This window comes from Esox lucius, chromosome 19 (genome assembly GCF_011004845.1).
Source record: "Esox lucius isolate fEsoLuc1 chromosome 19, fEsoLuc1.pri, whole genome shotgun sequence".
In the NCBI taxonomy this organism is placed as follows: Eukaryota; Metazoa; Chordata; class Actinopteri; order Esociformes; family Esocidae; genus Esox; species Esox lucius.
Window position 1 is genome coordinate 25,094,848 of NC_047587.1, and position 24,393 is coordinate 25,119,240.

Sequence of the window (24,393 nt, forward strand, 5' to 3'; positions counted from 1 at the left end):
ACAAGTGGATTATTTATCTGAAGGCTTTACTACTTGTACAAAAAAAAGTATATATATAACTTAATTGAAACATATCTTTAACTCTTCAAGCGTTTCAAAAAATGTGATCAACTTAAGTCAGAATCGTTTTGTGGAAATATGTCAAAAAGTTGTGAAGACATTTTAGCGAGATCAGTGGCAGACAGGGAAAGTGTTGCGCAAAAAAGTTGGTCATACCTTGTGGGATTTTTGTGAATTACATGGGGGATGTAAGTTACCCTTTACCCTACCATATTCAAAGAGACTGGCGCTTCAGTGTTCATTCTGCAGTGCACGATAGTTTTATTATCGAGGCTCCACATTTTGTCAATGAGAATATGTTCTTTCCAACAACAAAACAACCATAAACAAAAAACGCAGTAGGCCTACATCTGGTTGCATATTAAACGTTGAGGTTGTGGATAGGCCATTCTCTTTAAAGGAAAAACTGGGAGGCAAGCATGGACTGTCATCTAAATGTCAAGGAGGAGCCCGCTACCCAGCGGAGAGTCGGTGCCATGGTAACGAGTGACAAACTAACTGACTACAAACAAGGAAAGGGAGTGGACAACGACAAGTGACTATTCTGTAAGTTTAAAAACTGCAAATGTCTTTTTATCAAAACACAGAACTCACTACAAAATATTTAATCATGTAGACACGTTTAAAAAGTTAACAGCTAAAGTTAGCTAGCAGAAGCTTAGCCTAGCCTAACGTTTTTCACGCCGGCGTCAGCACTCGAATCATCTTCACCAACTTGTACTGCCTGGTTCAATGTACTTTCTTTAGCAAGCCAACCAAGAATACTGTGCCAAAGCATTCTGCTAGAAGGCTAAAGAGCTGTTCTCTGTTTACACCTTATTTTTACAGTCTATGGTTTACACGCACTGTAATCTGTCCAAAGACCAAATAAACGACATTTAAGCATTAAGCATACTTTGATTACTACAAGACAGGCTGAAGATCTGATGTAGGCACAGGCGTTGGGCGTTTTTCAACTAGCTTAGCAGTACTGTACTAAAGAAAACTGTTCATTATGCAGATTCAGTTGAGACACGATTCACATAAGTAAGCTACAGAACGCAGATTGATTATATATAACTTGTTGAATTAACTGACGTAAAGCTGACATAAAATAGGTTTTTAAATTAATAACTGTTCTTATTCTTCAGGTTCTGTAATCTTTTTTTAAAGATGAACTAAGGGAAGAGACAAATTCACAATGCCATCTTCCAAGGTTAAGACATTGCATCCAAGTCTGCCAAGACTATACCAGAATGTGTCACAGGGATACAAGAGCAAAGTGGTGGCTGGCAGAAATCCCAGATTAGTGAAAAGAGAAGAAAAGCACAAAAAAGTGAGTACATTCATATGCCAATTACCTCAAAAGCACAGGCTCCTCAGATTATGAATGACTATTATGGCACATTATACACACTTTTAAAATGCAGTTTGATTTGTACCAACTGATTACGTGATGGTCCGAAGATATTGATGGGGAAGCAGAGTCATTTCCTTTTGCCTATTCTAAAAGGAGAGAATATTTACATTCCACCAATACAGATGTATGACAAATGAAAGGAAAAGGTGTCTCAGTAAGAAGTTGGGCCACTACAAGCCGCTAGAACAGCTTCAGTGCACCTTGGCGTAGATTCTCCCAGTCTCTGGAACTCTAAAGTATGGATGGAACACCATTCTTACAGAATTTATTCCCTCATTTGGTGTTTTGATGATGGTGGTGGAGATGTAACATGTCGGTCAATAATCTCCACAGGCATTCAGTTGGGTTGAGACTGAGATATGGTGACTGCAAAGGCCATAGCAGATGATTCCCATAATTTTCCTAATTAACCCTTCAATGACCCCTCCTGTCCCGGGCCCTGCCATCCTGGAGGAGACCCAGTAATGAACCCTCTTTCAAAGTTACTTGGATCCTTTCCTCTTGCCATCTTGATCCAACATTGAGGTTAGCTGGGCCTGCTCAGCATTGTTATACATGCCACAGACCATGATAGGATAATTGCTTAATTGTAGCATGCAGGACACCTGTATGGAAACATCTGCATTCGATATGTTCCTCCACTCATTTATTCAGGTTTTTCCTTGTATTTGTCACCCGTTTGTATGTCTCGGACCAAATGTTGCCGTTTATCTTTATCACACATGTATTCCTCACAACTTGTTTAATTCGCTGTGTCTCATTGTAGATGACACCCTCTGCTTTTGCACAAGAAATGTCCCAATCAACAGAGGAGCGCTTGGCAAACACACAGGAGATGCATCCACCACGCATTTTAGAGCTGCTAGATATGAATGAGACCAGTTACCAGAAGGTAAATTCTGTGCAAATGCACTATAAACACAAGGTAATGCTTTCTTCATGATCACGTTGAATACAGTATAACAGATTAAAAGGTTTTGGTTGGCTTGCATAATATCTTCTATATATATTCTATAACACTAAACAGATCCCAGGCCAGCTGTCACCACCTGACTGATGTTGCATATGAAGCAAATGTGTAAGAAAAACAATGGCTTCTGGGACTTGAAAGACTATGCTATGAAGTTTGTACAGACACTAAAGACTGGTGTGTGGATTAATGTTAAACACCAATTTAACATTAATAACCAATAACCAATAACCAATAAAAACCAATAATGCTTGTGAGATGGACAAGACTAATGAATATTCAACTATTTTACTATGTGAAAATATGTTCATAATTTGGACACTAGATAACTTCTTCCCAAACTTAATTAAATATAGGGAAATCAAATCAAATAACCGAAAATACTTTAGTTTCAACCCCATTGACACATAGACTGTAAAAAAAAATGGACGACGCCCCTTCGCTCTTTTCCATTGGTGAAAACTGAAGCCGCCAGTGTCCCGATATGGCGCTGACATCTTGGACTTGCGTCTGCGCAGATAGCAATCTTGGGACCAGTTCTGCGCAGTAGTTATGCGCAGTAGCGAGCAGGAAGTAAAGCCGTAAAGCCGCGAAATCAACGGCCCCACCCCTGTGCCCCGCCCTCACACAACCCATTATGTCCGTGTGAAATTATATCAATTATAGAAATTTAGAGATTAAATTTAAAGCTCCAATCTCCTTAGTCCTCCGAAGATCGCGAAAAAAGCCTGTTGGCGCTTCAGTGGCTCCTCGGCTCAGATAGCTGTCAATCACAGCTGTGAATCACGACGCCACACCACCGTTTTTAGAGCATTAAATAACTAACTAAAAACCAACTTATTTTAAAAACAAACTCTTGAATTTACATTAGCGTGATACAAACTACAGTAAATGACAGAAACCAGCTTCAGAAAAAAAATATTTGAAGGGTAATTTAATTGTTTAGTTGGTCTCGCGTCCCATTGAATAACATGGGGAGGCGGGGTTTATGACCTATACTGGGACCACTCACCCGGGGGCGATCGAGACGTTTTGGCTTCACTTTTCAGGGCTTGTGCGGCACGCTTGCATTGACACAGACACTACTTGTTTTGTTAATTGAATGTATAAAGGTATGATACACCCAGTGGCACCCTGTGAAAAAGTGACTGCCACCTTGCACTCAATAACTGTTTGTGCAATCTTTTGCTGCAATGATTGCAACTAAACACTTCGTTCAGCTGTTGATCACTCTCTTATCGCTGTGGAGGTATTTTGCCCTACTATTCCATGCAGAGCTGGGTTTTGAGCATGAACTGCTCTTCATCTGCCATAACATTGAGTTTTGGTCTGAACATTGGTTTGGCCATTCCAAAATGTAATTTTCAGCCATTTCAATGTACACTTGGCAGCAAGAAAATGAACCAGGAGCACTCCAGCTCACGGAAAGATGATTTGACATTCTCTTGTATAATTCTCTGATACAGAGGATACTTCACTTTTCAGGTCCGGAGGCAGCAAGACATCCTGAAAACATCCTACTACCACCACCATGCGTGACCGATCATATGAAAACATCCCACTACCACCACCATGCCTGACCGTTTATATGAAAACATCCCACTACCACCACCATGCCTGACCGTTAATATGAAAACATCCCACTACCACCACCATGCCTGACCGTTTATATGAAAACATCCCACTACCACCACCATGCCTGACCGTTTATATGAAAACATCCCACTACCACCACCATGACTGACCGCTAATATGAAAACATCCCACTACCACCACCATGACTGACCGTTAATATGAAAACATCCCACTACCACCACCATGCCTGACCGCTAATATGAAAACATCCCACTACCACCACCATGCCTGACCGCTAATATGAAAACATCCCACTACCACCACCATGCCTGACTGTTAATATGAAAACATCCCACTACCACCACCATGACTGACCGCTAATATGAAAACATCCCACTACCAACACCATGCCTGACTGTTAATATGAAAACATCCCACTACCACCACCATGCCTGACCGTTTATATGAAAACATCCCACTACCACCACCATGCCTGACCGTTTATATGAAAACATCCCACTACCACCACCATGCCTGACCGTTAATATGAAAACATCCCACTACCAACACCATGCCTGACCGTTTATATGAAAACATCCCACTACCACCACCATGCCTGACCGTTTATATGAAAACATCCCACTACCACCACCATGCCTGACTGTTTATATGAAAACATCCCACTACCACCACCATGCCTGACTGTTTATATGAAAACATCCTACTACCACCACCATGCCTGACCGCTAATATGAAAACATCCCACTACCACCACCATGCCTGACCGTTTATATGAAAACATCCCACTACCACCACCATGCCTGACCGCTAATATGAAAACATCCCACTACCAACACCATGCCTGACCGTTTATATGAAAACATCCCACTACCACCACCATGCCTGACTGTTAATATGAAAACATCCCACTACCACCACCATGCCTGACTGTTTATATGAAAACATCCCACTACCACCACCATGCCTGACTGTTTATATGAAAACATCCCACTACCACCACCATGCCTGACCGTTTATATGAAAACATCTCACTACCACCACCATGACTGACCGTTAATATGAAAACATCTCACTACCACCACCATGCCTGACTGTTTATATGAAAACATCCCACTACCACCACCATGCCTGACCGTTTACATGAAAACATCTCACTACCACCACCATGCCTGACTGTTTATATGAAAACATCCCACTACCAACACCATGCCTGACCGTTAATATGAAAACATCCCACTACCAACACCATGCTATTTCCATGTGTTTATCCAACAGACCTTCTGAACAATTGGACAATCTATACTGAAGGCCATTTGAGTATACGAAATGTGAATATCTGGTTTAAGTGTTCTGAATACACAGTAGTTTGCGAAGTAGAAAGTAGCTTAAAATCATTTATCTGAGCAGTGTTTATTTGCTCAGAACAAATACACTGTATAACATTGAAGCAACACAAAGAAACATGAATACATTGAGAAGGAAGCAGTATTTTGTGTGTATTTAGAATGCAAGACCGAAGCATTTGCTATGGTCGATTGTCGTATAATGTTTTCAAGTAGTTCAATGATAAATTATTTCAAGCTTCTTGCAGGATTTTCACATAGCTCCTCTTTTCATTTTGGCTGCTGGGATATTCTGTTTCCTGTCCAAGTTATCCCACACACATCTTCAGCTACATCTTCACCGTGTTGAGTTTGGGGCTCTGAGGTGTCCGATCTAATACAATTTTGCAGACACATTAAACCTACCACTGGGGAAAACAATTTGATTGATTATAGAGGCAAATTATTTAACTTACTGTAAGTGTGTGAAAAAACAACAGCAAAATAATATCACCATTTGCTCCTAGCTTCTCTATCTGTCTATCTGTCTCTCATCAACATGCTACCTTTATTTTTTGTAATACTAATGTTAGCTGACATTGGTTTTTTTGTCCACTAGCTTCTGTGACCAACCTTTTATGTAGACTAAGACAGAAGAAGATCACTTCATGCTGCTTATTAAATCACAGTTGATATTCTGAAAGTGGATGAGGAAGAAGTATGGGGAGGGAGGTGTCTAAAACCAAGGGATTGTCTCCACTCATTGTGGAGTCAAGCCAGTTAATATAACCGCTTGCATCTTTATTATAACGTAGAGGTCCTTTTGACAAAGTTTAATTCAGTTTATGAACCACGCCTGTGAGCAGCTTTCCCTTAGTCGGCTGTGTCAGTGTGACCTTTAGGGCAATACCATATAAAAGGATTTAAGGTTGGACTAATTGTGTAGTGTAGTACGTACATGTAGCCCATATTTAACTTTTCCCCCTGAAGTTGTCTTTACCCAGCTTACCTGCTTGTATATCCTCTGATATTTTAATGGCTTTTAGTTTTTTACAGGTGGTTATAGTACATGTATGTTTTAAGACTGCAACAAAATAAATAGTCTGTTTGAGGATGTACAACCCTGTTTCCCAAGAAGTTGGAACGCTGCGTAAAATGCAAATAAAAACAGAATGCAATACTTAATTGAAAATAGTACAGACAACATATCAAATGTTAATTCTGAGAAATGTTATTGTTTTTGGAAAAATACATTTGAATTTGAGGCCAGCCACAACGTTTCAGATATTTGCCACTGTGTTGCATCACCTCTTCTTTTAGCAATACTCTCTATTTGGGAACTGATGAGAACAATTGCTGTAGTTTTGAAAGTGATATGTTTTCCGATTCTTGCTTGATATAAGATTTCAGCTGCTCAGTTTGGGGTCTCTTTGTCATATTTTTTGTTTCATAATGTATCAAATGTTTTCAATTGGGGAACAGGTCTGGACTGTAGGCAGGCCAGTTTAGCACCCAGATTCTTTTACTACAGAGCCATGCTGTGGTAATACATGCAGAATGTTGTTTGGCATTTTCTTGCTGATATAAGCCAGGCATTTCCTGAAAAAGACGTTGTCTGGATGACAGCATATGTTGCTCAAAACCTGTGGATATTGTTCAGCATTAATGGTGCCTTCACAGATTTGCAAGTCACTCTTGACATGCGTACTAACTTATGCAGTGTTTTGTTGCCCCGTCCCTTCTTTTTTGAAACATGTTGCTGGCAAGTTTGCATATATTTTTTCAGTTTCAACATTTGACATGTTGTCTTTGTACTATTTTCGATTCAATAAAGGGTTTGGATGATTTGCACATTATTTTGTTCTGTTTTCCTTTACGGCGTCCCAACTTTTTGGAAACAGGGTTTTATATGTCAAATAAAAATTACTATTTTACGAATTGTAATATCATGTATTTATGACCAAATTATATAATATTTTACTTTTTATTATTATGTGTGTACTTTGAAAAATGTGGTGGGGAAATTGGTAATTGCTCCTGGCCTAAGAATGCTTTTTCTTTCTGTGTTCTTTCTGCTGTTCTCAGTTCTCCACTGTCGATGTGGACCAGGCAATGTTTCAGCCATACCCTTCGGAGATTGTATTCCAGAACTTTATGCCCTCAGAGACCTACGAGGTGACATTGATTCTCCGTAACAATGACAAGGTAGGAGGGTTTAGGTTCCAGGGAAGTGTGAAGGGCTTATGTTGACATTAATGTTGGTAGATCTGGAGAGTTGCATGATCCTTTTGACTTTGGACACAGTGCTCCAACACTGCAGGATTTTGTCTGAACAACGCAACAACCAAACCTAGTTAATTCTTTTACAGTTTAAAAAAATGAACTATATTAATTGTGCTGAATTGAAATTGTAAGCATTTTACATGACGATTGATGTTGCTCAAGATCTTGCATTACCTGAAGCACTTGCAAGCAACAAATTTTTTTTTTAAGGGGTAGTCTAACCACCTGTCTGCAGGCGGACTCTAACCACCTATTTTGTCTCTATTATTATTATCGTGTTCTAACACCATTAATAAACTTGTCAGTCCTATTCTGAGATATTTTCCCAAGCATCAATGTCTTTTTCCCTAAGCAGTTACAAGTAACACAAAAATAGAAATCCCTCAATTTTTTTTTAAAAATGGGCAAGGAAGAAAATGATTAGGAAAATTACACGATACAAAACAAAGCCTGTTTACACAGAGGTTGTTCCCTTGATAGCACAGGAACTTGCAGTCCCCGAAGCAGTTACAAGCAACACAAACAAAAAAATCCTCCAATAAATATTTAAAATGTTTAAGTTTGGACTGCAGGCTATTCCATAAGCAAGGTGCGTAACAGGAAAAGGCAGCCATACCCAACTAAATGGAGATTGCAGGGGCCTCAAGTTTAATCCAAGCTTGAGACCTGGTTTTATGAGTTATTATTCAAATGATAATAAGTGATGATAAATTAGAAGGTAGTTTGTTCAGAAGTGTTTTATAGGCAAACACAAGAGCATATGGTTCTCGTCTCATGGACAGCGAAGTCGAACCCACATTTTGATATAAAACACAGTGGTGAGTTACCCGAGAGAGTACCCGTGATAAACTGTACTGCAGCTAATACCTGTGATAAAGTGCGCAATGATAAGTAGCATCCAGCTGTGTAACTGTGGCTGCTGTAACACTGTAGCATGCATGTAGATAATATCCCTGTAATCTATAACAGACATAAAGGTAGCTTGCACTGTTTGTGGAGGACAAACATGTCTTGTTTCTACAGAGGATACAGATCCTATTTCTTATCATGTTACTGATTGTACTCTATACAAGTAACATAATAAGAGTATTCTGGTAAAAGGTAGGGTTGGTGCCACATAAGACAAAAAAAATTACGATGGTTTGAATTGAGATGAGCAACTTGTGTCTTCGAGTGGTAACAAATCTCTCCCAAGTGGGCCTAGTAATTTCTATACATTTTCTATACACTATGACGACTTTTATGACTCACTTAGGGTTATCATTTCAATTACTAGCTAGTAATAAAATAAAAATGTTCAGTACATTCAGAGTGAATTGCAGAGGAACAGATCACCATTTAAGAAAGTATTTGTGAGTATGTTCACGTGAGTGTTCTCCTGGTACTTACATCAAACCTAGTGATCATAAACATTGGCTCTGTAAATGACACATTTTAAAATATGAAAATGCTAAATGGTCAATTGGACTCAATTGTATGACATCAAAGTAGTATTATAGCTGTTAGTGTTTCTTTTAGAAAGAATACAGTCCACCTAATTTACATAATTTTCCTCACTCAGACAACTAGTACATCTTAAGAATTCCCCAATTAGCTATAGGGATAGTGACAAAGCGGTATTCAGAGTGTCTGTCAGTTAAAAGCCTAGCACCCAGTTAAACGCCTAACACTATATAAAGGTTTTAGTGGAAAGGGCTACTAATTCAACACATAGACCTGATCTTCCAAGCTTGCTTTTTTTCAGTTATGCGTGGGCCTAACATTGATCAACAATGCATGTTTGGTCAGGCTTACTACTATAAACAGACCTCTTTAGTCTCTTAGACGGTATGATGCATACAGAGAATCTCAATACGATGCTAACTCTACACTTCATAATTGCAGTAGATCTTGAATGTGGAAATGTGAAGAGGTACACTGCTGATTTTGCAGATTTGCATATAGAGGTCTGTAATTTATATCATATGTACACTTCAACTGTGAGAGACGGAATCCAGAAAATCACATTGTATGATTTTTAAATAATTTATTTGCCTTTTATTGCATGCCATAAGTATTTTATCACCTACCAACCAGTAGGAATTCTGGCTCTCACAGTCCTGTTAGTTTTTCTTTAAGAAGCACTCCTGTTCTCCACTCATTACCTGTATTAACTGCACCTGTTTGAACTTGTTACCTGTATAAAAGACACCTGTCCACACACTCAAACAGACTCCAACCTCTCCACAATGGCCAAGACTAGAGAGCTGTGTAAGGACATCAGGGATAAAATAGACCTAAAGTAGACCTGCACAAGGCTGGGATGGGCTACAGGACAATAGGCAAGCAGCTTGGTGAGAAGGCAACAACTGTTGGTGCTATTATTAGAAAATGGAAGAAGTTCAAGATGACGGTCAATCTCCCTCGGTCTGGGGCTCCATGCAAGATCTCACCTCGTGGGGCATCAATGATCATGAGGAAGGTGAGGGATCAGCCCAGAACTACACGGCAGGACCTGGTCAATGACCTGAAGAGAGCTGGGACCACAGTCACAAAGAAAACCATTAGTAAAACACTACGCCGTCATGGATTAAAATCCTGCAGCACACGCAAGGTCCCCCTGCTCAAGCCAGCGCATGTCCAGGCCCGTCTGAAGTTTGCCAATGCTTTTCTGCAAAGGGGACAGGACGACTGCACCGTATTGAGGGGAGGATGGATGGGGCCATGTATCGCGAGATCTTGGCCAACAACCTCCTTCCCTCAGTAAGAGCATTGAATATGGGTCGTGGCTGGGTCTTCCTGCATCGACCCAATACAATTCGCAAAAATCATACAATGTGAATTTCTGGATTTTTGTTTTAGATTCTGTCACTCACAGTTGAAGAATACCTATGATAAAAATTACAGACATCTACATGCTTTGTATGTGGGAAAACCTGCAACATCGGCAGTGTATCAAATACTTGTTCTCCCCACTGTGGTCGTCTTTGAGGTGTGTTTGGGGTCGTTATTATGTTGGAATACTGCCCTGCGGCCCAGTCTCCAAAGGGAGGGGATCATGCTCTGCTTCAGTATGTCACAGTACATGTTGGCATTCATGGTTCCCTCAATGAACTGTAGCTCCCCAGTGCCGGCAGCACTCATGCAGCCCCAGACCATGACACTCCCATCACCATGCTTGACTGTAAGCAAGACACACTTGTCTTTGACCTCCTCACCTGGTTGTTGCCACACATGCTTGACACCATCTGAACCAAGTTTATCTTGGTCTCTTCAGACCACAGGACATGGTTCCAGTAATCCATGTCCTTAGTCTGCTTGTAAAACCGCTGTATGGTCTTGGCCGCCGTGCTTCAGCTCAGTTTCAGGGACTTGGCAATCTTCCTATAGCCTAGGCCATCTTTATGTAGAGCAACAATTCTTTTTTTCAGATCTTCAGAGAGTTCTTTGCCATGAGGTACCATTTTGAACTTCCAGTGACCAGTATGAGGGAGTGTGAGAGTGATGACACCAAATTTAACACACCTGCTCCCCATTCACACCTGCTCCCCATTCACACACTTTGCAAGCGGTTTAGTCATTAATGGCTGTGTGTTGAATTATTTTGAGGGGACAGCAAACTTACACTGTACAAGCTGTACACTCACTGCTTTACATTATAGCAAAGTGTCATTTCCTCAGTGTTGTCACATGAAAAGATATAATCAAAAATGTTCAGAAATGTGAGGGGTGTACTCATTTCTGTGAGATACTGTATATTATGGCCATATTCTGGTGTTTACGTTCTCTTACCAAATGATTTACCGTTTTTTTTTTTATTGTTTTTGAGCTTGTCTATCTTTTCTCTCTCTGTAGTTTCTCTCCTCTGTCTTTTTCTCTCTCTGCATGTTCATCAGTGTGTGTTTGTGTTGTGTCCAGATACCACGCCTGGTAAAGGTGGTGGAGGAAGACTCACTGTATTTCAAAGTGGTCAGTCCAGTGGAAGCATGTAACAAAGTGGCCCCAGGGATGGCGTCCACATTCAGTGTCCTCTTCACACCTCAGGAGAACAAGGTACAAATAACACTTTTTAGGAAAACAAAGGCAATACACCTTACAGAGAATTGCAACACTGTGAAGTTGTAATATGCTTTCACTTTTTAAGTTCATGCAACGGATCAAAGCAAAAAAAGGTTTTCAAATTCTATTCAATTTATTATTATTCTCATAATATTTTATCTCAATGGATTTTTTGTTGTTGTTATGTTCTGAACATCACCAAAAGAAAGGCAGGCTTTTTATGAAACCAGTCTCATTCAAAACACTTGGTCTGAATGAAAGATGGGAGTGCTTCAGCTTTTCCTCTTCGCTAATGACAGCATGGTGAAACAGTAATGTCAAAGCTCATATTCCTTGTTAATGCGCCCTTGCATAGTAATTCTATCAGAGAGTGTGCTTTCATGAGCATGGGCATGAGAGAAAATGTTTCCACTACCGCCTACTCTCTCTCTATTAGCTAGCATTCCCCAAACTAATATGGCCTGGTAATCTATGCTTGCACATTAATACAGAGTGCAGTAGCTATAGTATTTCAGTGTTAAAGAGAGAGAGATTCAGGAACCGTGGCAACATAATCAGGCCTGCAGGCAACTAATCTGTATGGAGACAGTAGGGGGAGATGGGGGATTGTTTGGATGACAGACTCCTGAAGAAACAACAAGAAAGCACTTCTTACATTTCATGATAAGATGAACATTTGGAGCAGCATTGAACCTTAAGTTATGCGCGTGTTATGTAGTACTCACACACTGTTGATCAGGAGACATCCTTCATGCACATAAGAAACTGATCCATGTTTAAGTCTGGTACCGGGAGGGCCTGTCCCTTTGAACTGGTAAAGTATCTCCTCCCTTCTCGCAGGACTACATCCACAGGCTCATCTGTGTGACGGAGAGGGAAAGGTTTGAGGTTCCTATCAGGGCTATTGGGCCACGGGCCATCCTAGACTTCCCTGACCAGGTGCACTTCTCCCTGTGCCCTGTGAAGTGCACCTCACAGAAAACACTGCTGGTGCGCAACATTGGCAGTTGTGAGGCCAAGTTCCAGCTCAGCACACACAGGTGAGACATGGTCTTTGAAGTCTGTTCTTGTCCATCCCAAATGCTCAGCGCTTAAACCAACCATTTCTGCCCGTCCATGCCTTTGTTTTGTAAAGCCCTTTCTCAGTGGAGCCATCTCTTGGAATTATGGGGGTTGGAGCGAGCATGCAGGTGACAGTAGACTTCCTACCCAAGACTGCAGGAGACCACAGTCAGGACCTGTTGCTTCACTACCATACAGGTGCGAGCCCAATAAGGAATGTAAAGCGCCAGCTAAACCCCACTTGTCTGCACAGCAGAGATTATCATTAATATATGGAATTTTGTTAATGGCCAGGGAGGCATTGACCATTGTACAGATCTTACACATGCATCGGTTCTTTACACCATCTAGTATATCCAACTTGTAAGTACTAGTACTGTAAGTACAAGACACACATTATAGAATACTCCCAAGAGTCCTCTCTGATAGACCCCGTCACTTTGCATTACGCTAGTTCACAAGAACTTGCTCTACACTAATACGGTGCTTTAGAGAAACACATTGCAGAAGTGTTTTTGCATAAAGATAATCAGCTACATCAAATGGAGTGGAACTAAAAGGATGAATCTGTTTACCATACTTCCACTGTGAACACAACAATAAAATATCCCCTGCGTAATGTCCCTGAAGCAGGAATGATAAAACAGTGCTAATCAATTCAGCAGCACTTTCTCTAAAGAGTCTTTAATCTGGGTTCTTTCACATAGGTTGCACCTAGCATAGAAGGAAAATCCACTCACTGTATCATAAATGGTCACCTCGAAAAAGTATTTGTACTCCTGATGAAGTTGAGCAAAAAAGTATGTATGAAAAAGAAGGAATTGGCAGAACTTGCAGAACTTATGGGAATATTATTTCTTACTAATCCAATTGCTCAGAGGAAAACACATAATATATTGTAATTTCCATCCCTAAGGATTTTTATAACTAAATTAAAACTTCTACTTTATGGTGGCCTAAGATGTTCCAGCAGTCTAACCAATACTACTGCCACACTATTCAACCCACTGCTCTTTCAGCATACGCTCTGTCATCCCTGTCTCTATCAAAATACCCTTTTTACTGTGGGATAAAAACAAGGTTACACACATATACATTTGTCATCTATCACTATGGAGAAATGCAAATAACTCAAAAATGAAAAGAGGTTGTTGACTTTCGTAAATCAGGCAATAGGTACATTTTATTTTTACCACTATTAGGGAAATAGTAGGCTAAACGAGTGGAATATTGGTAAACTTGTCTTATAGAGGACACAAGTGGATCTTTCCCCTGCGCACAGTGAGGGACAGGGTTTGAGAGGTAAACAAGAATCGACAGTTGGAAAGTTACAGTATGTTGTTGCATTTTGGGGTCACCAAATGTCTTTCTGACAGAAAAAATTGGTTACTTGAAAAAGCTTTTATTTAAAGCACCCAACAAATGTAAGCACCACATGGCTCATTTATCAAGCCTGTTACATTTATATGACCATTGCTTGTCAAATGTAGACCGGTTGGTATGTGAATTAAATTGTTAGACAAATGTTTTTTAGTTAAATTGTTTTTACATTGTGAATTCATGGAACATTCATGTTACAGTATTTCATTCATGTTACAGTATATATATATATATATATATGTACAGACATTTCTGTGACAGCTGGAACATTTTTGCAGGAAAGTAAAGGGTGGCTCAGCAGATATCACATTGCAGTGAAATATATTTATATTTTTTTAGAGAGGCAAACCAAAGTTATCAAATGCTGTTCTAGTGCCCCTCCAATTGCTATTCACCCTCAGGTTTTAGTCAACAGGCACTTTTGCGTAGGACCTAGTATCCCACCCAGAGTTAATGATCTGAAAAACAGTTTTCACATGTTTATTAGTTTATTCAATATTTAGAGGTTCCTAAAAACCTGGGTGGTAGACTGCACCCAGATCAACATAAAAGCACCAATCCCAAGACTGGTATTTGAAGAACAGCGTATTTTGCCAATGTTAAAGACACTTGAATGTACCTAATGAAAGTATTTATTTTTACTGGTGAAGTGAGCCAAATACAGTCATGTGAAAAAGTGTGTACACCCCCGATTATAATTTTTTTATAATTTCCAACATCATTCATTGAACAAAAGGTAACCCAATTAAAAAACATATATACATTTAAAATGTATACAATTGAAATACGACATAAATGCAATTTAATTATACAGAAAAGGTGAGTACACATCTACCTTTACCCTCACATAAAATGTCTAAAACAGGTACAAATTATTACAAAGTAATTAGAGAGTGACTTAGAAGGATCCTGCCTTCCTTAAACATTAGAAACTTGGTGTAGTAACACATCATGCCAAGATCAAAAGACCAAATCTGAGGCCCTCAGAAGAAAGATCATTGACTCCCATGAGTTTGGAACTTGCTAAAAATACATTTCCAAGTAATTCAAAGTACAACATTCAAAGTGCACTATATGATGGACCATCCACAAATGGAAAAAATCCCAGACTACAGATGATGTACGTTGGACATGTTGCTCCAACAAATTCTGCCCAAAATATGATCGAAAGATGATCATAGTCTCTGCAGAGTAACATCAAGGGATCTAAAGGACTGTATTTCCACAATCAGTGTCGAAATTACTGACCGAAAAAGACTTCTGTGGGGAGACTTAAACTGGACTGTGCATGCAAGAAAGCCCTCTAACATTACACAGTTGAAGTAATACAGTATTTTGTGTACTGTAATTTGACATTTTGAAATGGAAACAGCCCCAAGCACTGGGGCTAAGAACAATTGGTATTTATCAGCAGTGATCTTTTGCAGTTTGATAAAACACAGTTTTCTCTGCATATGGACCATTTAAAATTCCCTTCATAAGTGCAAAAGTAGGATAGTTTCTATGCATTATTGATGAATGAGTCCCTGGGAGTTTGTCAAATGACATTGGTGGATTGCAACTGGGTGCTATGAAATGGGTTTGGTGTAAAATTAAGAATTCAAATCCAGAAAAGGACCTCATTCCTACTATAACATTTGGTGGTGGGTCTTTGATGTTAGGCTTCCTCTGGCCCACGGACCCTTGTTAAGGTTGATTGCATCATGAACTCTAGTGAGTACCAGGAAATTCTAGCCCAAAAGCGTAGTTGCTTATTCAAGGAGTCTATCAACTAGCTTCTACTCTAAGATAATGACCACAAGCAAATTGAAATCCACAAGAAGACTTATATTGACCACAAAATATGTCCATCTCAGTACCAACTATCTGGACTTCCAGGGGAGTCCATAAGTAAAGTCCATAAGTGCAGACCAAAGGATCTAGATAGGAATATGGAATTATGGTATTTTCCAATGTTTCCAATCTAAAGATAAATTATAGAGATAACCCTTGGGTGTCAATATATTTTACACGTCATTATTTGAATATACTGTATATATATTCAAATAATGACGTGTAAAAAATATATATAAACATTTGATATTGGCCAATTCCCTTGAATAATGAATGAAGAAAATATATTCCACATTTTGGAAAATTACATGCTGTATCTCATTACCTGCTTTGTTTATCTATTCAGACTTTTTTTGCTTATCTTATCAAGGGTTGCAAGAGTTTTGTAATTGGCTGTACATCCTATTAACATATTTATGAATGAGAGGCTGAGGGTTCTGGTGTTATCAGTGGTGTGCAAAGCTCAGGTCCAACTGTCTTTATCATCTGCAGCTGTGTGTGTGATTATTGATAAAACCCTGTTGGAAACCTCCATTTATACATTTAATTTTTCTAGCTGGTATCTAAGTGGATTTGTAGTTATTGTGCTGAATTCACACTCTTGAACGGTTCCCATGTTTGTGGTTGTAATGAAGGTTAGTGCTGACTAATGACCTTGTGGAATTCAGAGGTGATTGCGGTGTTAAAGATAGTTAAGTGTTTAGCCTTTTATCAATCAATAATTGTAACTAGACTTTGGTAAAATGTAAACTTGATAAAATGCTAATTTGCAGTCTAATAGAGAACTGTATCTGAGTAAGATAATGGAAAACAACAGAAGAGTATCTGACTAATATACTGTGTTGGGGTGCCTGTGTGTGTGTGTGTGTGTGTGTGTGTGTTTCTGTGTGTATGCACACTTGTGTGTTTGGCTAAGGTGGTGCTTGGTTTTTTTCTGTCTTACTGCATAAACACACAGGTCTAGTGAAGGACAGCTGCATTAACATTTTATAACATGCTCAACTCTAAAAAGACCACTTAAGGCCCTTCAGAGGAGTATCATTTTTAATTTAGCACCTAACCCTTTCTGCTCATGTATGTTTCAGATTATCCTAAATTGCTCCTTAGGTTTCCCCTGGAGTCAGTGATCTGAGCCTTTCGAATGCAGATTCTCTGTAGTCACTGCTGGCTCTCACTCTCATAGTGGTACTTCAAACATACCTAACGAGAAATTCTATAATTTTAACATACCTAACGAGAAATTCTATAATGTTAACATACCTAACGAGAAATTCTATAATGTAAACATACTTAACTAGAAATTCTATAATGTAAACATACTTAACTAGAAATTCTATAATGCAAACACACCTAACTAGAAATTATATAATGTAAACATACATATCTAGAAATTCTATAATGTCAGGAAGCAGAAGACAGGTAGTACCTTTTTAAAACATGACCATGGCAGGGGTGAAAGCATATATTTCCTCCCGCTTTGACAGTAATTCTACTGTATACAGTGAACGTCTATTCAAATCATTCAATCTGTTGAGTCATTCATTTGCCCTCTAGAAACCCTTATCTAGGACACATTTACATATTGTATATTTTATTGGATAGTAACTCAAGCGTGACAAATTAGAATCCTTTGCTTAAGGGGTGTGGTTGCTAATACCGAGACTCATTATGACAACGATCTAGCTAGATATTAATCAAATTCCCCAGCCACTACTGTAACTTACAAAGACAATGTTTACATGTGCATGGTATTCTGGATAATGGCTCATATCCAGGGTAATGTTTCATTTAGCTGATAGATAAGCTGCCTAGATACCCATTCATATACCACTCACGAGTATCCCTGTATGTATGAACAAACATAACTTTCATATATGGTCCAGTGAATACTTGTTGACACTCTACTGTATGCCTGTAACCTCTCATATGTGGAAATGACGCAGAAAGAATCGGCGAACACAGCACTAGAATGGGCATATGGAGGAATGTTTTTTAGAAAGTTCAGTAAAAGTCTTTGGGCCGGTTTTGCAGACACAGATTATGCCTAGTCTAGGACTAAAACAACAAGCTCAATGGATTTTTTTGTCTTAGAAACCGGCCCTTAGAGATTCAAAGATGACGTGAGTCTGGGTGGAGTTACAAAGCCATTTCCAAGCAATTCAAAGTACATCCTTCCACTGTCCGTGGGATCATTCAAAAATAGAGAAAAGTCCAGATCACTGGCAATCTGTATAGGACAGGTCGTCAAATTCAGGCCTAGACCTGACTAAAACATGCTCATAGAAGTCTTTAAGATGTCTCCCCAATATAACATCAAGGGATCTACCGGCCTCTCTTGCCACAATGATTGTCAAAGTGCATGAGTCAACTGTTTGAAAGAGACAGCACAAACTTGGCTTACATGGGATGTCAAGAAGGAAGGAGCACCTGCTCTTAAAAAATATTATAAAGACACGACTGAGATGTGCCAGACAACACCTGGGTAAAGACCAATACTACTGGATCAATGTGCTCTAGACAGATGAGTCAAAGGTGAAGTTGTTTGGCCATAATGTCAGATGCAATGTTTGGTGAAAACATAACACTGCCTTTGATCAAAATAACCTTATTCCAACAATAAAGCATGTTGGCGGTGGCATTATGGTTTGGGGCTGCTTTGCTGCCTCAGTGCCTGGCCATCATTGAGTAAACCATGAATTCCATTTTTATCAGAGAATTCCTGAGGAAAATGTAAGGCTATCTGTCAAACCCAGATCTCAGTCCTATCAAAATGCAGTGAGGAGCCTTGAAGTGGCTGTGCATGCATAAGAGCCCTCTAACACACCATAGTTGAAGCAGTTCTGTAAAGAAAATTTGGGAAGAAATCCTGCGGTGTAAGAGACTGATAGGTAGTTGGACAAAAAACGGCAAGTTATTTCAACCAGTTATTGAAGCTAGGAATGTGTTTTTTCTGCACTATGAAAATACATTTCTGTGAATGCTTGGTGAATAAATAATAGTATAATCCTTAATTGTCATTTTCTTACATAGATGTCCAAATATTTAAGAAAAAAATAGAACTTGTAAATGGTGCGCCTAGTGAACATATATCTCATGAATAAATGCTAGCTGAAAGCTATAAATCAGCACCTTCATTGGTAGATTATCTACTTCAGTTTCTGATACCGAACAGCAAAACAATAAAGTTGAAAATATTTTAAATGTAGTGTTGTGGATTCCCCTCCATTGAAATGAATGGACTTCTGCTCTTAAACACTGGCATTTATGCTTTATTGGACAGGAATGTGGTGAAGGATAGGAAAGAGTTTTTGGTGAAAGGGCTGTACTGTAGGTCAGATTCATACTCAACCTGCATCATTCATTGGCTTTGACCACTGGACCCCTGTAGGCCACAGGAAATTATATTGTTTCATGACACCTGTGTGCACACTGTGTTACAGTTAGTGCATTTGTCGGTAGGTGGTACAACCACACAACCCAGTAATAGTAAGTAACCTTACTCAGTGCAGTACAATGCAGTCCATAAGTATGTGCTGTAACTATCAGCAATGGCAGTGCTAGAAAGAAGAACAAATAGATACCAATGGCAAACTACAGATGACAAGAAATTGTATTCCTGTTCTTTCAATGTGCCAGATAAAAACTGTTCACACAGTGATAATGCATGCATGCACACATGCACAGAAACATACAGTTACAGTAGTTCTGGTGAGAAATTCTGTCTTTAGGCTCAATACAAGGCTACAGTTGCTAGAAAAATGAATTAGTAATTCTTTTATTGCTTTTTTTGTATTGAGACCGTTCCTTGGTGAGGTTACCGCAGACTTGGCTTCTGCTATGACACTCCTGTTGGCAAAGTGTCTTTTAGAAAAACACAAGAGCTACCATGCATGCACACACTGATCAGAAGACCAACTCTTGACTGATTTAGAGCAGGTAAACATGCTTTGATGTAATGACAGTTTTTTTGTAAGATGTTATCATACTTTCTTGCCTATACAAAGACAAGGTTTTTCTGAGCTATGCCAGAGTTTTCATTGGTCTTGTACTAGTGAAGTTGTTCCTAACCAGGGGTACTAGGAACCCCCCAAACGCCAGCACCTTCTCTGGGCCCATGCTGATTTAAGATGGACTGAAGCGAAGTGGAAAACTGTCCTGTAGACTGACAAATCATAATTTTAGATTATTTTCAGGAATCATGGACGCCGCGTCCACTGGGCTAAAGAGGAGAGGGACCATCCATCTTGCTATCAGCACACAGTGCCAAAGCCAGTATCCATGATGGTATGGGGTGTATTAGTGCACATGGCATGGGTGACTTGAACATCTGTGAAGGCACCATTAATGCTGAACAATATATACATGTTTTGGAGCAACATATGCTGCCATCCAGACAATGTCTTTTTCAGGGAAGGTCTTGCTTTTTTCAGCAGGACAATGCCAAACCACATTCTGCATATCATAACAGCATGGCTCGTAGTAAAATAGTCCAGGTGCTAAACTGGCCTGCCTGTTTCTTTTTTCAGTTTCAACATTTTGTATGTTGTCTTTGTACTATTTTCAATTAAATATAGGGATAAATGATTTGCACATCATTGCATTCTGTTTTTATTTGCATTTTACGTGACGTAACCTTTTGGAAACTGGGTTGTACATCAGAGAGTTCTACACGCTGAACCTTAATTTCCACCACACCCTAACCACTAACCCTTGATCACTAAGGAAACCCATTTTCCTTGTGGGCTGGTGTAAAATTATAGTGGGTATTTTCTGAAATCACACAAGCAAATTGCAGGCCATGAAAGGATTTCCTCACACACTCTTCACTAGCAGAATCTTCAGGATCTTTCTTGAAGCTCAAGTTAGATGCAGCATAGGCAATCAAAGGAAGGACTTCCAACAGTAGTATATGCTAAAGTTTTGAATGTCCTCTGCGTGGCCTGAAAACTGAAGGGCGGGCAGAATTATTCTCTTATGATGAAAGCATGAGATTGGCTTGAGCAGTGGCAGATAGTAAGCAATAATTATATTATCCCTTTTTATTTTATTTTAACATATCTCACAGCTTTACTGGTCTTGACAGATATGGTAAAACATGTACAGTGGGGAGAACAAGTATTTGATACACTGACGATTTTTTTGGTTTTCCCACTTACAAAGCATGTAGAAGTCTGTAGTTTTTATCATAGGTACTCGTCAACTGTGAGTGACGGAATCTAAAACAAAAATCCAGAAAATCACATTGTATGATTTTTAAGTAATTCATTTGCATTTTATTGCATGACATAAGTATTTGATACATCAGAAAAGCAGAACATTATATTTGGTACAGAAACCTTTGTTTGCAATTACAGAGATCATACATTTCCTGTAATTCTTGACCAGGTTTGCACACACTGCAGCAGGGATTCTGGCCCACTCCTCCATACAGACCTTCTCCAGATCCTTCAGGTTTCGGGGCTGTCGCTGGGCAATACAGACTTTCAGCTCCCTCCAAAGATTTTCTATTGGGTTCAGGTCTGGAGACTGGCTAGGCCACTCCAGGACCTTGAGATGCTTCTTACGGAGCCACTCCTTAGTTGCCCTGGCTGTGTGTTTCGGGTCAATGTCATGCAGGAAGACCCAGCCACGACCCATCTTCTGCTCTTACTGAGGGAAGGAGGTTGTTGGCCAAGATCTCGCGATACATGGCCCCATCCATCCTCCCCTCAATACGGTGCAGTCGTCCTGTCCCCTTTGCAGAAAAGCATCCCCAAAGAATGATGTTTCCACCTCCATGCTTCACGGTTGGGATGGTGTACTTGGGGTTGTACTCATCCTTCTTCTTCCTCCAAGGACGGCGAGTGGAGTTTAGACAAAAAAGTTCTATTTTTGTCTCATCAGACCTTCTCCCATTCCTTCTCTGGATCATCCAGATGGTCATTGGCAAACTTCAGACGGGCCTGGACATGCGCTGGCTTGAGCAGGGGGACCTTGCGTGCGCTGCAAGATTTTAATCCATAACGGCATAGTGTGTTACTAATGGTTTTCTTTGAGACTGTGGTCCTAGCTCTCTTCAGGTCATTGACCAGGTCCTGCCGTGTAGTTCTGGGCTGATCCCTCACCTTCTTCATGGAGCCCCAGACCGAGGGAGATGGACCGTCATCTTGAACCTCTTCCATTTTCTAATAATTGCACCTACAGTTGTTGCCTTCTCACCAAGCTGCTTGCCTAGTGTCCTGTAACCCATCCCAGCCTTGTGCAGGTCTACAATTTTATCTCTGATGTCCTTACACAGCTCTCTGGTCTTGGCCATTGTGGAGAGGTTGGAGTCTGTTTGATTGAGTGTGTGGTGTCTTGTATACAGGTAACGGGTTCAAACAGTTAATACAGGTAATGAGTGGAGAACAGGAGGGCTTCTTAAAGAAAAACTAACAGGTCTGTGAGAGCCGGAATTCCTACTGGTTGGTAGGTGATCAAATACTTATGGCATGCAATAAAATGCTAATAAATTATTTAAAAATCATACAATGTGATTTTCTGGATTTCTTTTTTAGATTCCATCTCTCACAGTTGAAGTGTACATATGATAAAAAATTACAGACTTCTATATGCTTTGTAAGTAGGAAAATCTGCAAAATCAGCAGTGTATCAAATACTTGTTCTCCCCACTGTATATAAATTCTGTCGGACTATAGGCATGTTTGTCATCATGATGTGTTAGTTTTAAGTGTATATTGCTTTAGAAATTAAACAGGTAACATTACATCCTGAGACAAAACTACTTGTGCCTTTGTTATTGTAGTTACATCAGCAGCATACACAGTGCCCTGGAAACGTATTCAGACCCTTGACCAGTTCAAAGTAGCATTTGTACTAAATTACAGATGTTATTTAGAAATGTTCCAGTTGATATTTTATTTTTAAAACACTGAAACTCAAAACTATTATTGTAAGGTAATGTTGGTTTTATTTTGGGAAATACAAAGAAATTGTCAAAAATCGCTTACCACTGACCGCCACCTATGAACTACCAGTTTTCCACACATATTGCTCTGGTACAGAGTGAGAGAGCTATGAGAAAATATGTTTTTATCAGTCTTTAAAACAAACATGCTGAAAGCTTATTGGCTCACTATTTAAAGAGAATATGGAGGACAATCTGTGAAAGAACGCTAGTTTTGGTGCAGGTATAGCTAAATACAGCACATCATAAATAGAAAACAATATTGGCGTATTGTTAAAACAATAGAATAATAAGTTCAGAAATAATTGAATGTTAGCTATCTGCTAACTGTAGGAACAGTCAGTCAGTATTCCATTGATGCAGTGGTAAAGACTATTCATGTGTTTAGTCAATGCATTCTCAAAGGAATTGGGACACAGATGCCTCCCTGCACACCTCCTCCTCCCACTCTTGCTCTGCTGAGCCCTGGGACATTTCATTTGTTTGTCAATCAGCAATAGTGCTTCTCTGCTTCAGGTCCACTTTTATTGATGGATTGAGCTCATTTGGCTTGGAAGAAAATATGAATAATGTAAAATGTGACTATACTGTTGTGGATTTTTGTTGTTGTTGAATAATATACCCTGTTGGATAATGATCCACAGCATCCTATTGTGTTTACTTTTAGCGCACTCTGAATCTAGCATACCATATTTCAGCTAAGTGAAGTTTTGATGGCTGCTTAGCACAATACCCAGGATGCAAATTGAATACCAGCGTATTTCATTTTGGGTTCAATTTTGGCTCGGTTCAATCATTAGGGTGGGGTCAGCTCAGGATCTCTGCTAAAGCAACACAGCCCTGTTTTGAATGTAAGCAAACTAGTCAACCAAAACAAAGCGCTGAAGTTATTTACATATTAGAAAAGGCTCAGTGTCGTTAGCCTTGCAAGTGGATGTTGCTAAAGTATTGAAAACAAGGGTGTAAATCATTTTGACCCCTGTCATTTGTAGATGTTGTTACAAATTACTTCTGTTTAGCATTTATTTTCTGCAGACTTTTTACTCCCCTTTCCCAGTGGTGTATATAATCACACAGTGTATCATCTACTGTGTTTGTGATTAGTTATATAACCCAGTTTGTTTTTGTCTGGCTTTATTGTTTCCCCTCAGGGGAGGATATTTACATCAGTCTGTATGGGGCATCTGCAGATGTAAATGTGAGGCTGGACAGGAACACTGTCACACTGGAGAAAACCTACATATCCATGGCCAGCCAACGCTCAGTCTCCATAGTGAACAGGAGTGATACTATTGTCCACTATCAGTGGAAACACTTTGCCAGCGAGGAGGAGGAGAAGGAGCAGAAGCTAAGGTGGAATGTCACTTCTTTGTAGCTCTGATGTGCGTTACGATTTATATGGGATCAATAAATGTACGGGCATTGATTTACTGTAAACCAGCCTTTGCTGTCAGAAACCGGAAGCATCCGGCGTTTCATTTTCAAGCCTGCTTTGTTAGGGTGA

At 39.6% G+C, this 24,393-nt stretch overlaps 1 protein-coding gene across 1 annotated transcript in view; it reads left to right on the top strand.

Moving 5' to 3' along the window:
- Positions 1-536: 536 nt before the first annotated feature.
- hydin (HYDIN axonemal central pair apparatus protein) overlaps positions 537-24,393 on the top strand; it is an 83,285-nt gene continuing 59,428 nt past the window's right edge. The window contains exons 1-8 of the mRNA XM_034288481.1: positions 537-606; positions 1,191-1,375; positions 2,226-2,351; positions 7,433-7,552; positions 11,528-11,662; positions 12,509-12,708; positions 12,804-12,928; positions 24,041-24,242. Of these exons, the coding sequence (XP_034144372.1) occupies positions 1,241-1,375; positions 2,226-2,351; positions 7,433-7,552; positions 11,528-11,662; positions 12,509-12,708; positions 12,804-12,928; positions 24,041-24,242 (1,043 nt within the window). The 5' untranslated portion in view covers positions 537-606; positions 1,191-1,240. The remainder of the gene's footprint in view (positions 607-1,190; positions 1,376-2,225; positions 2,352-7,432; positions 7,553-11,527; positions 11,663-12,508; positions 12,709-12,803; positions 12,929-24,040; positions 24,243-24,393) is intronic.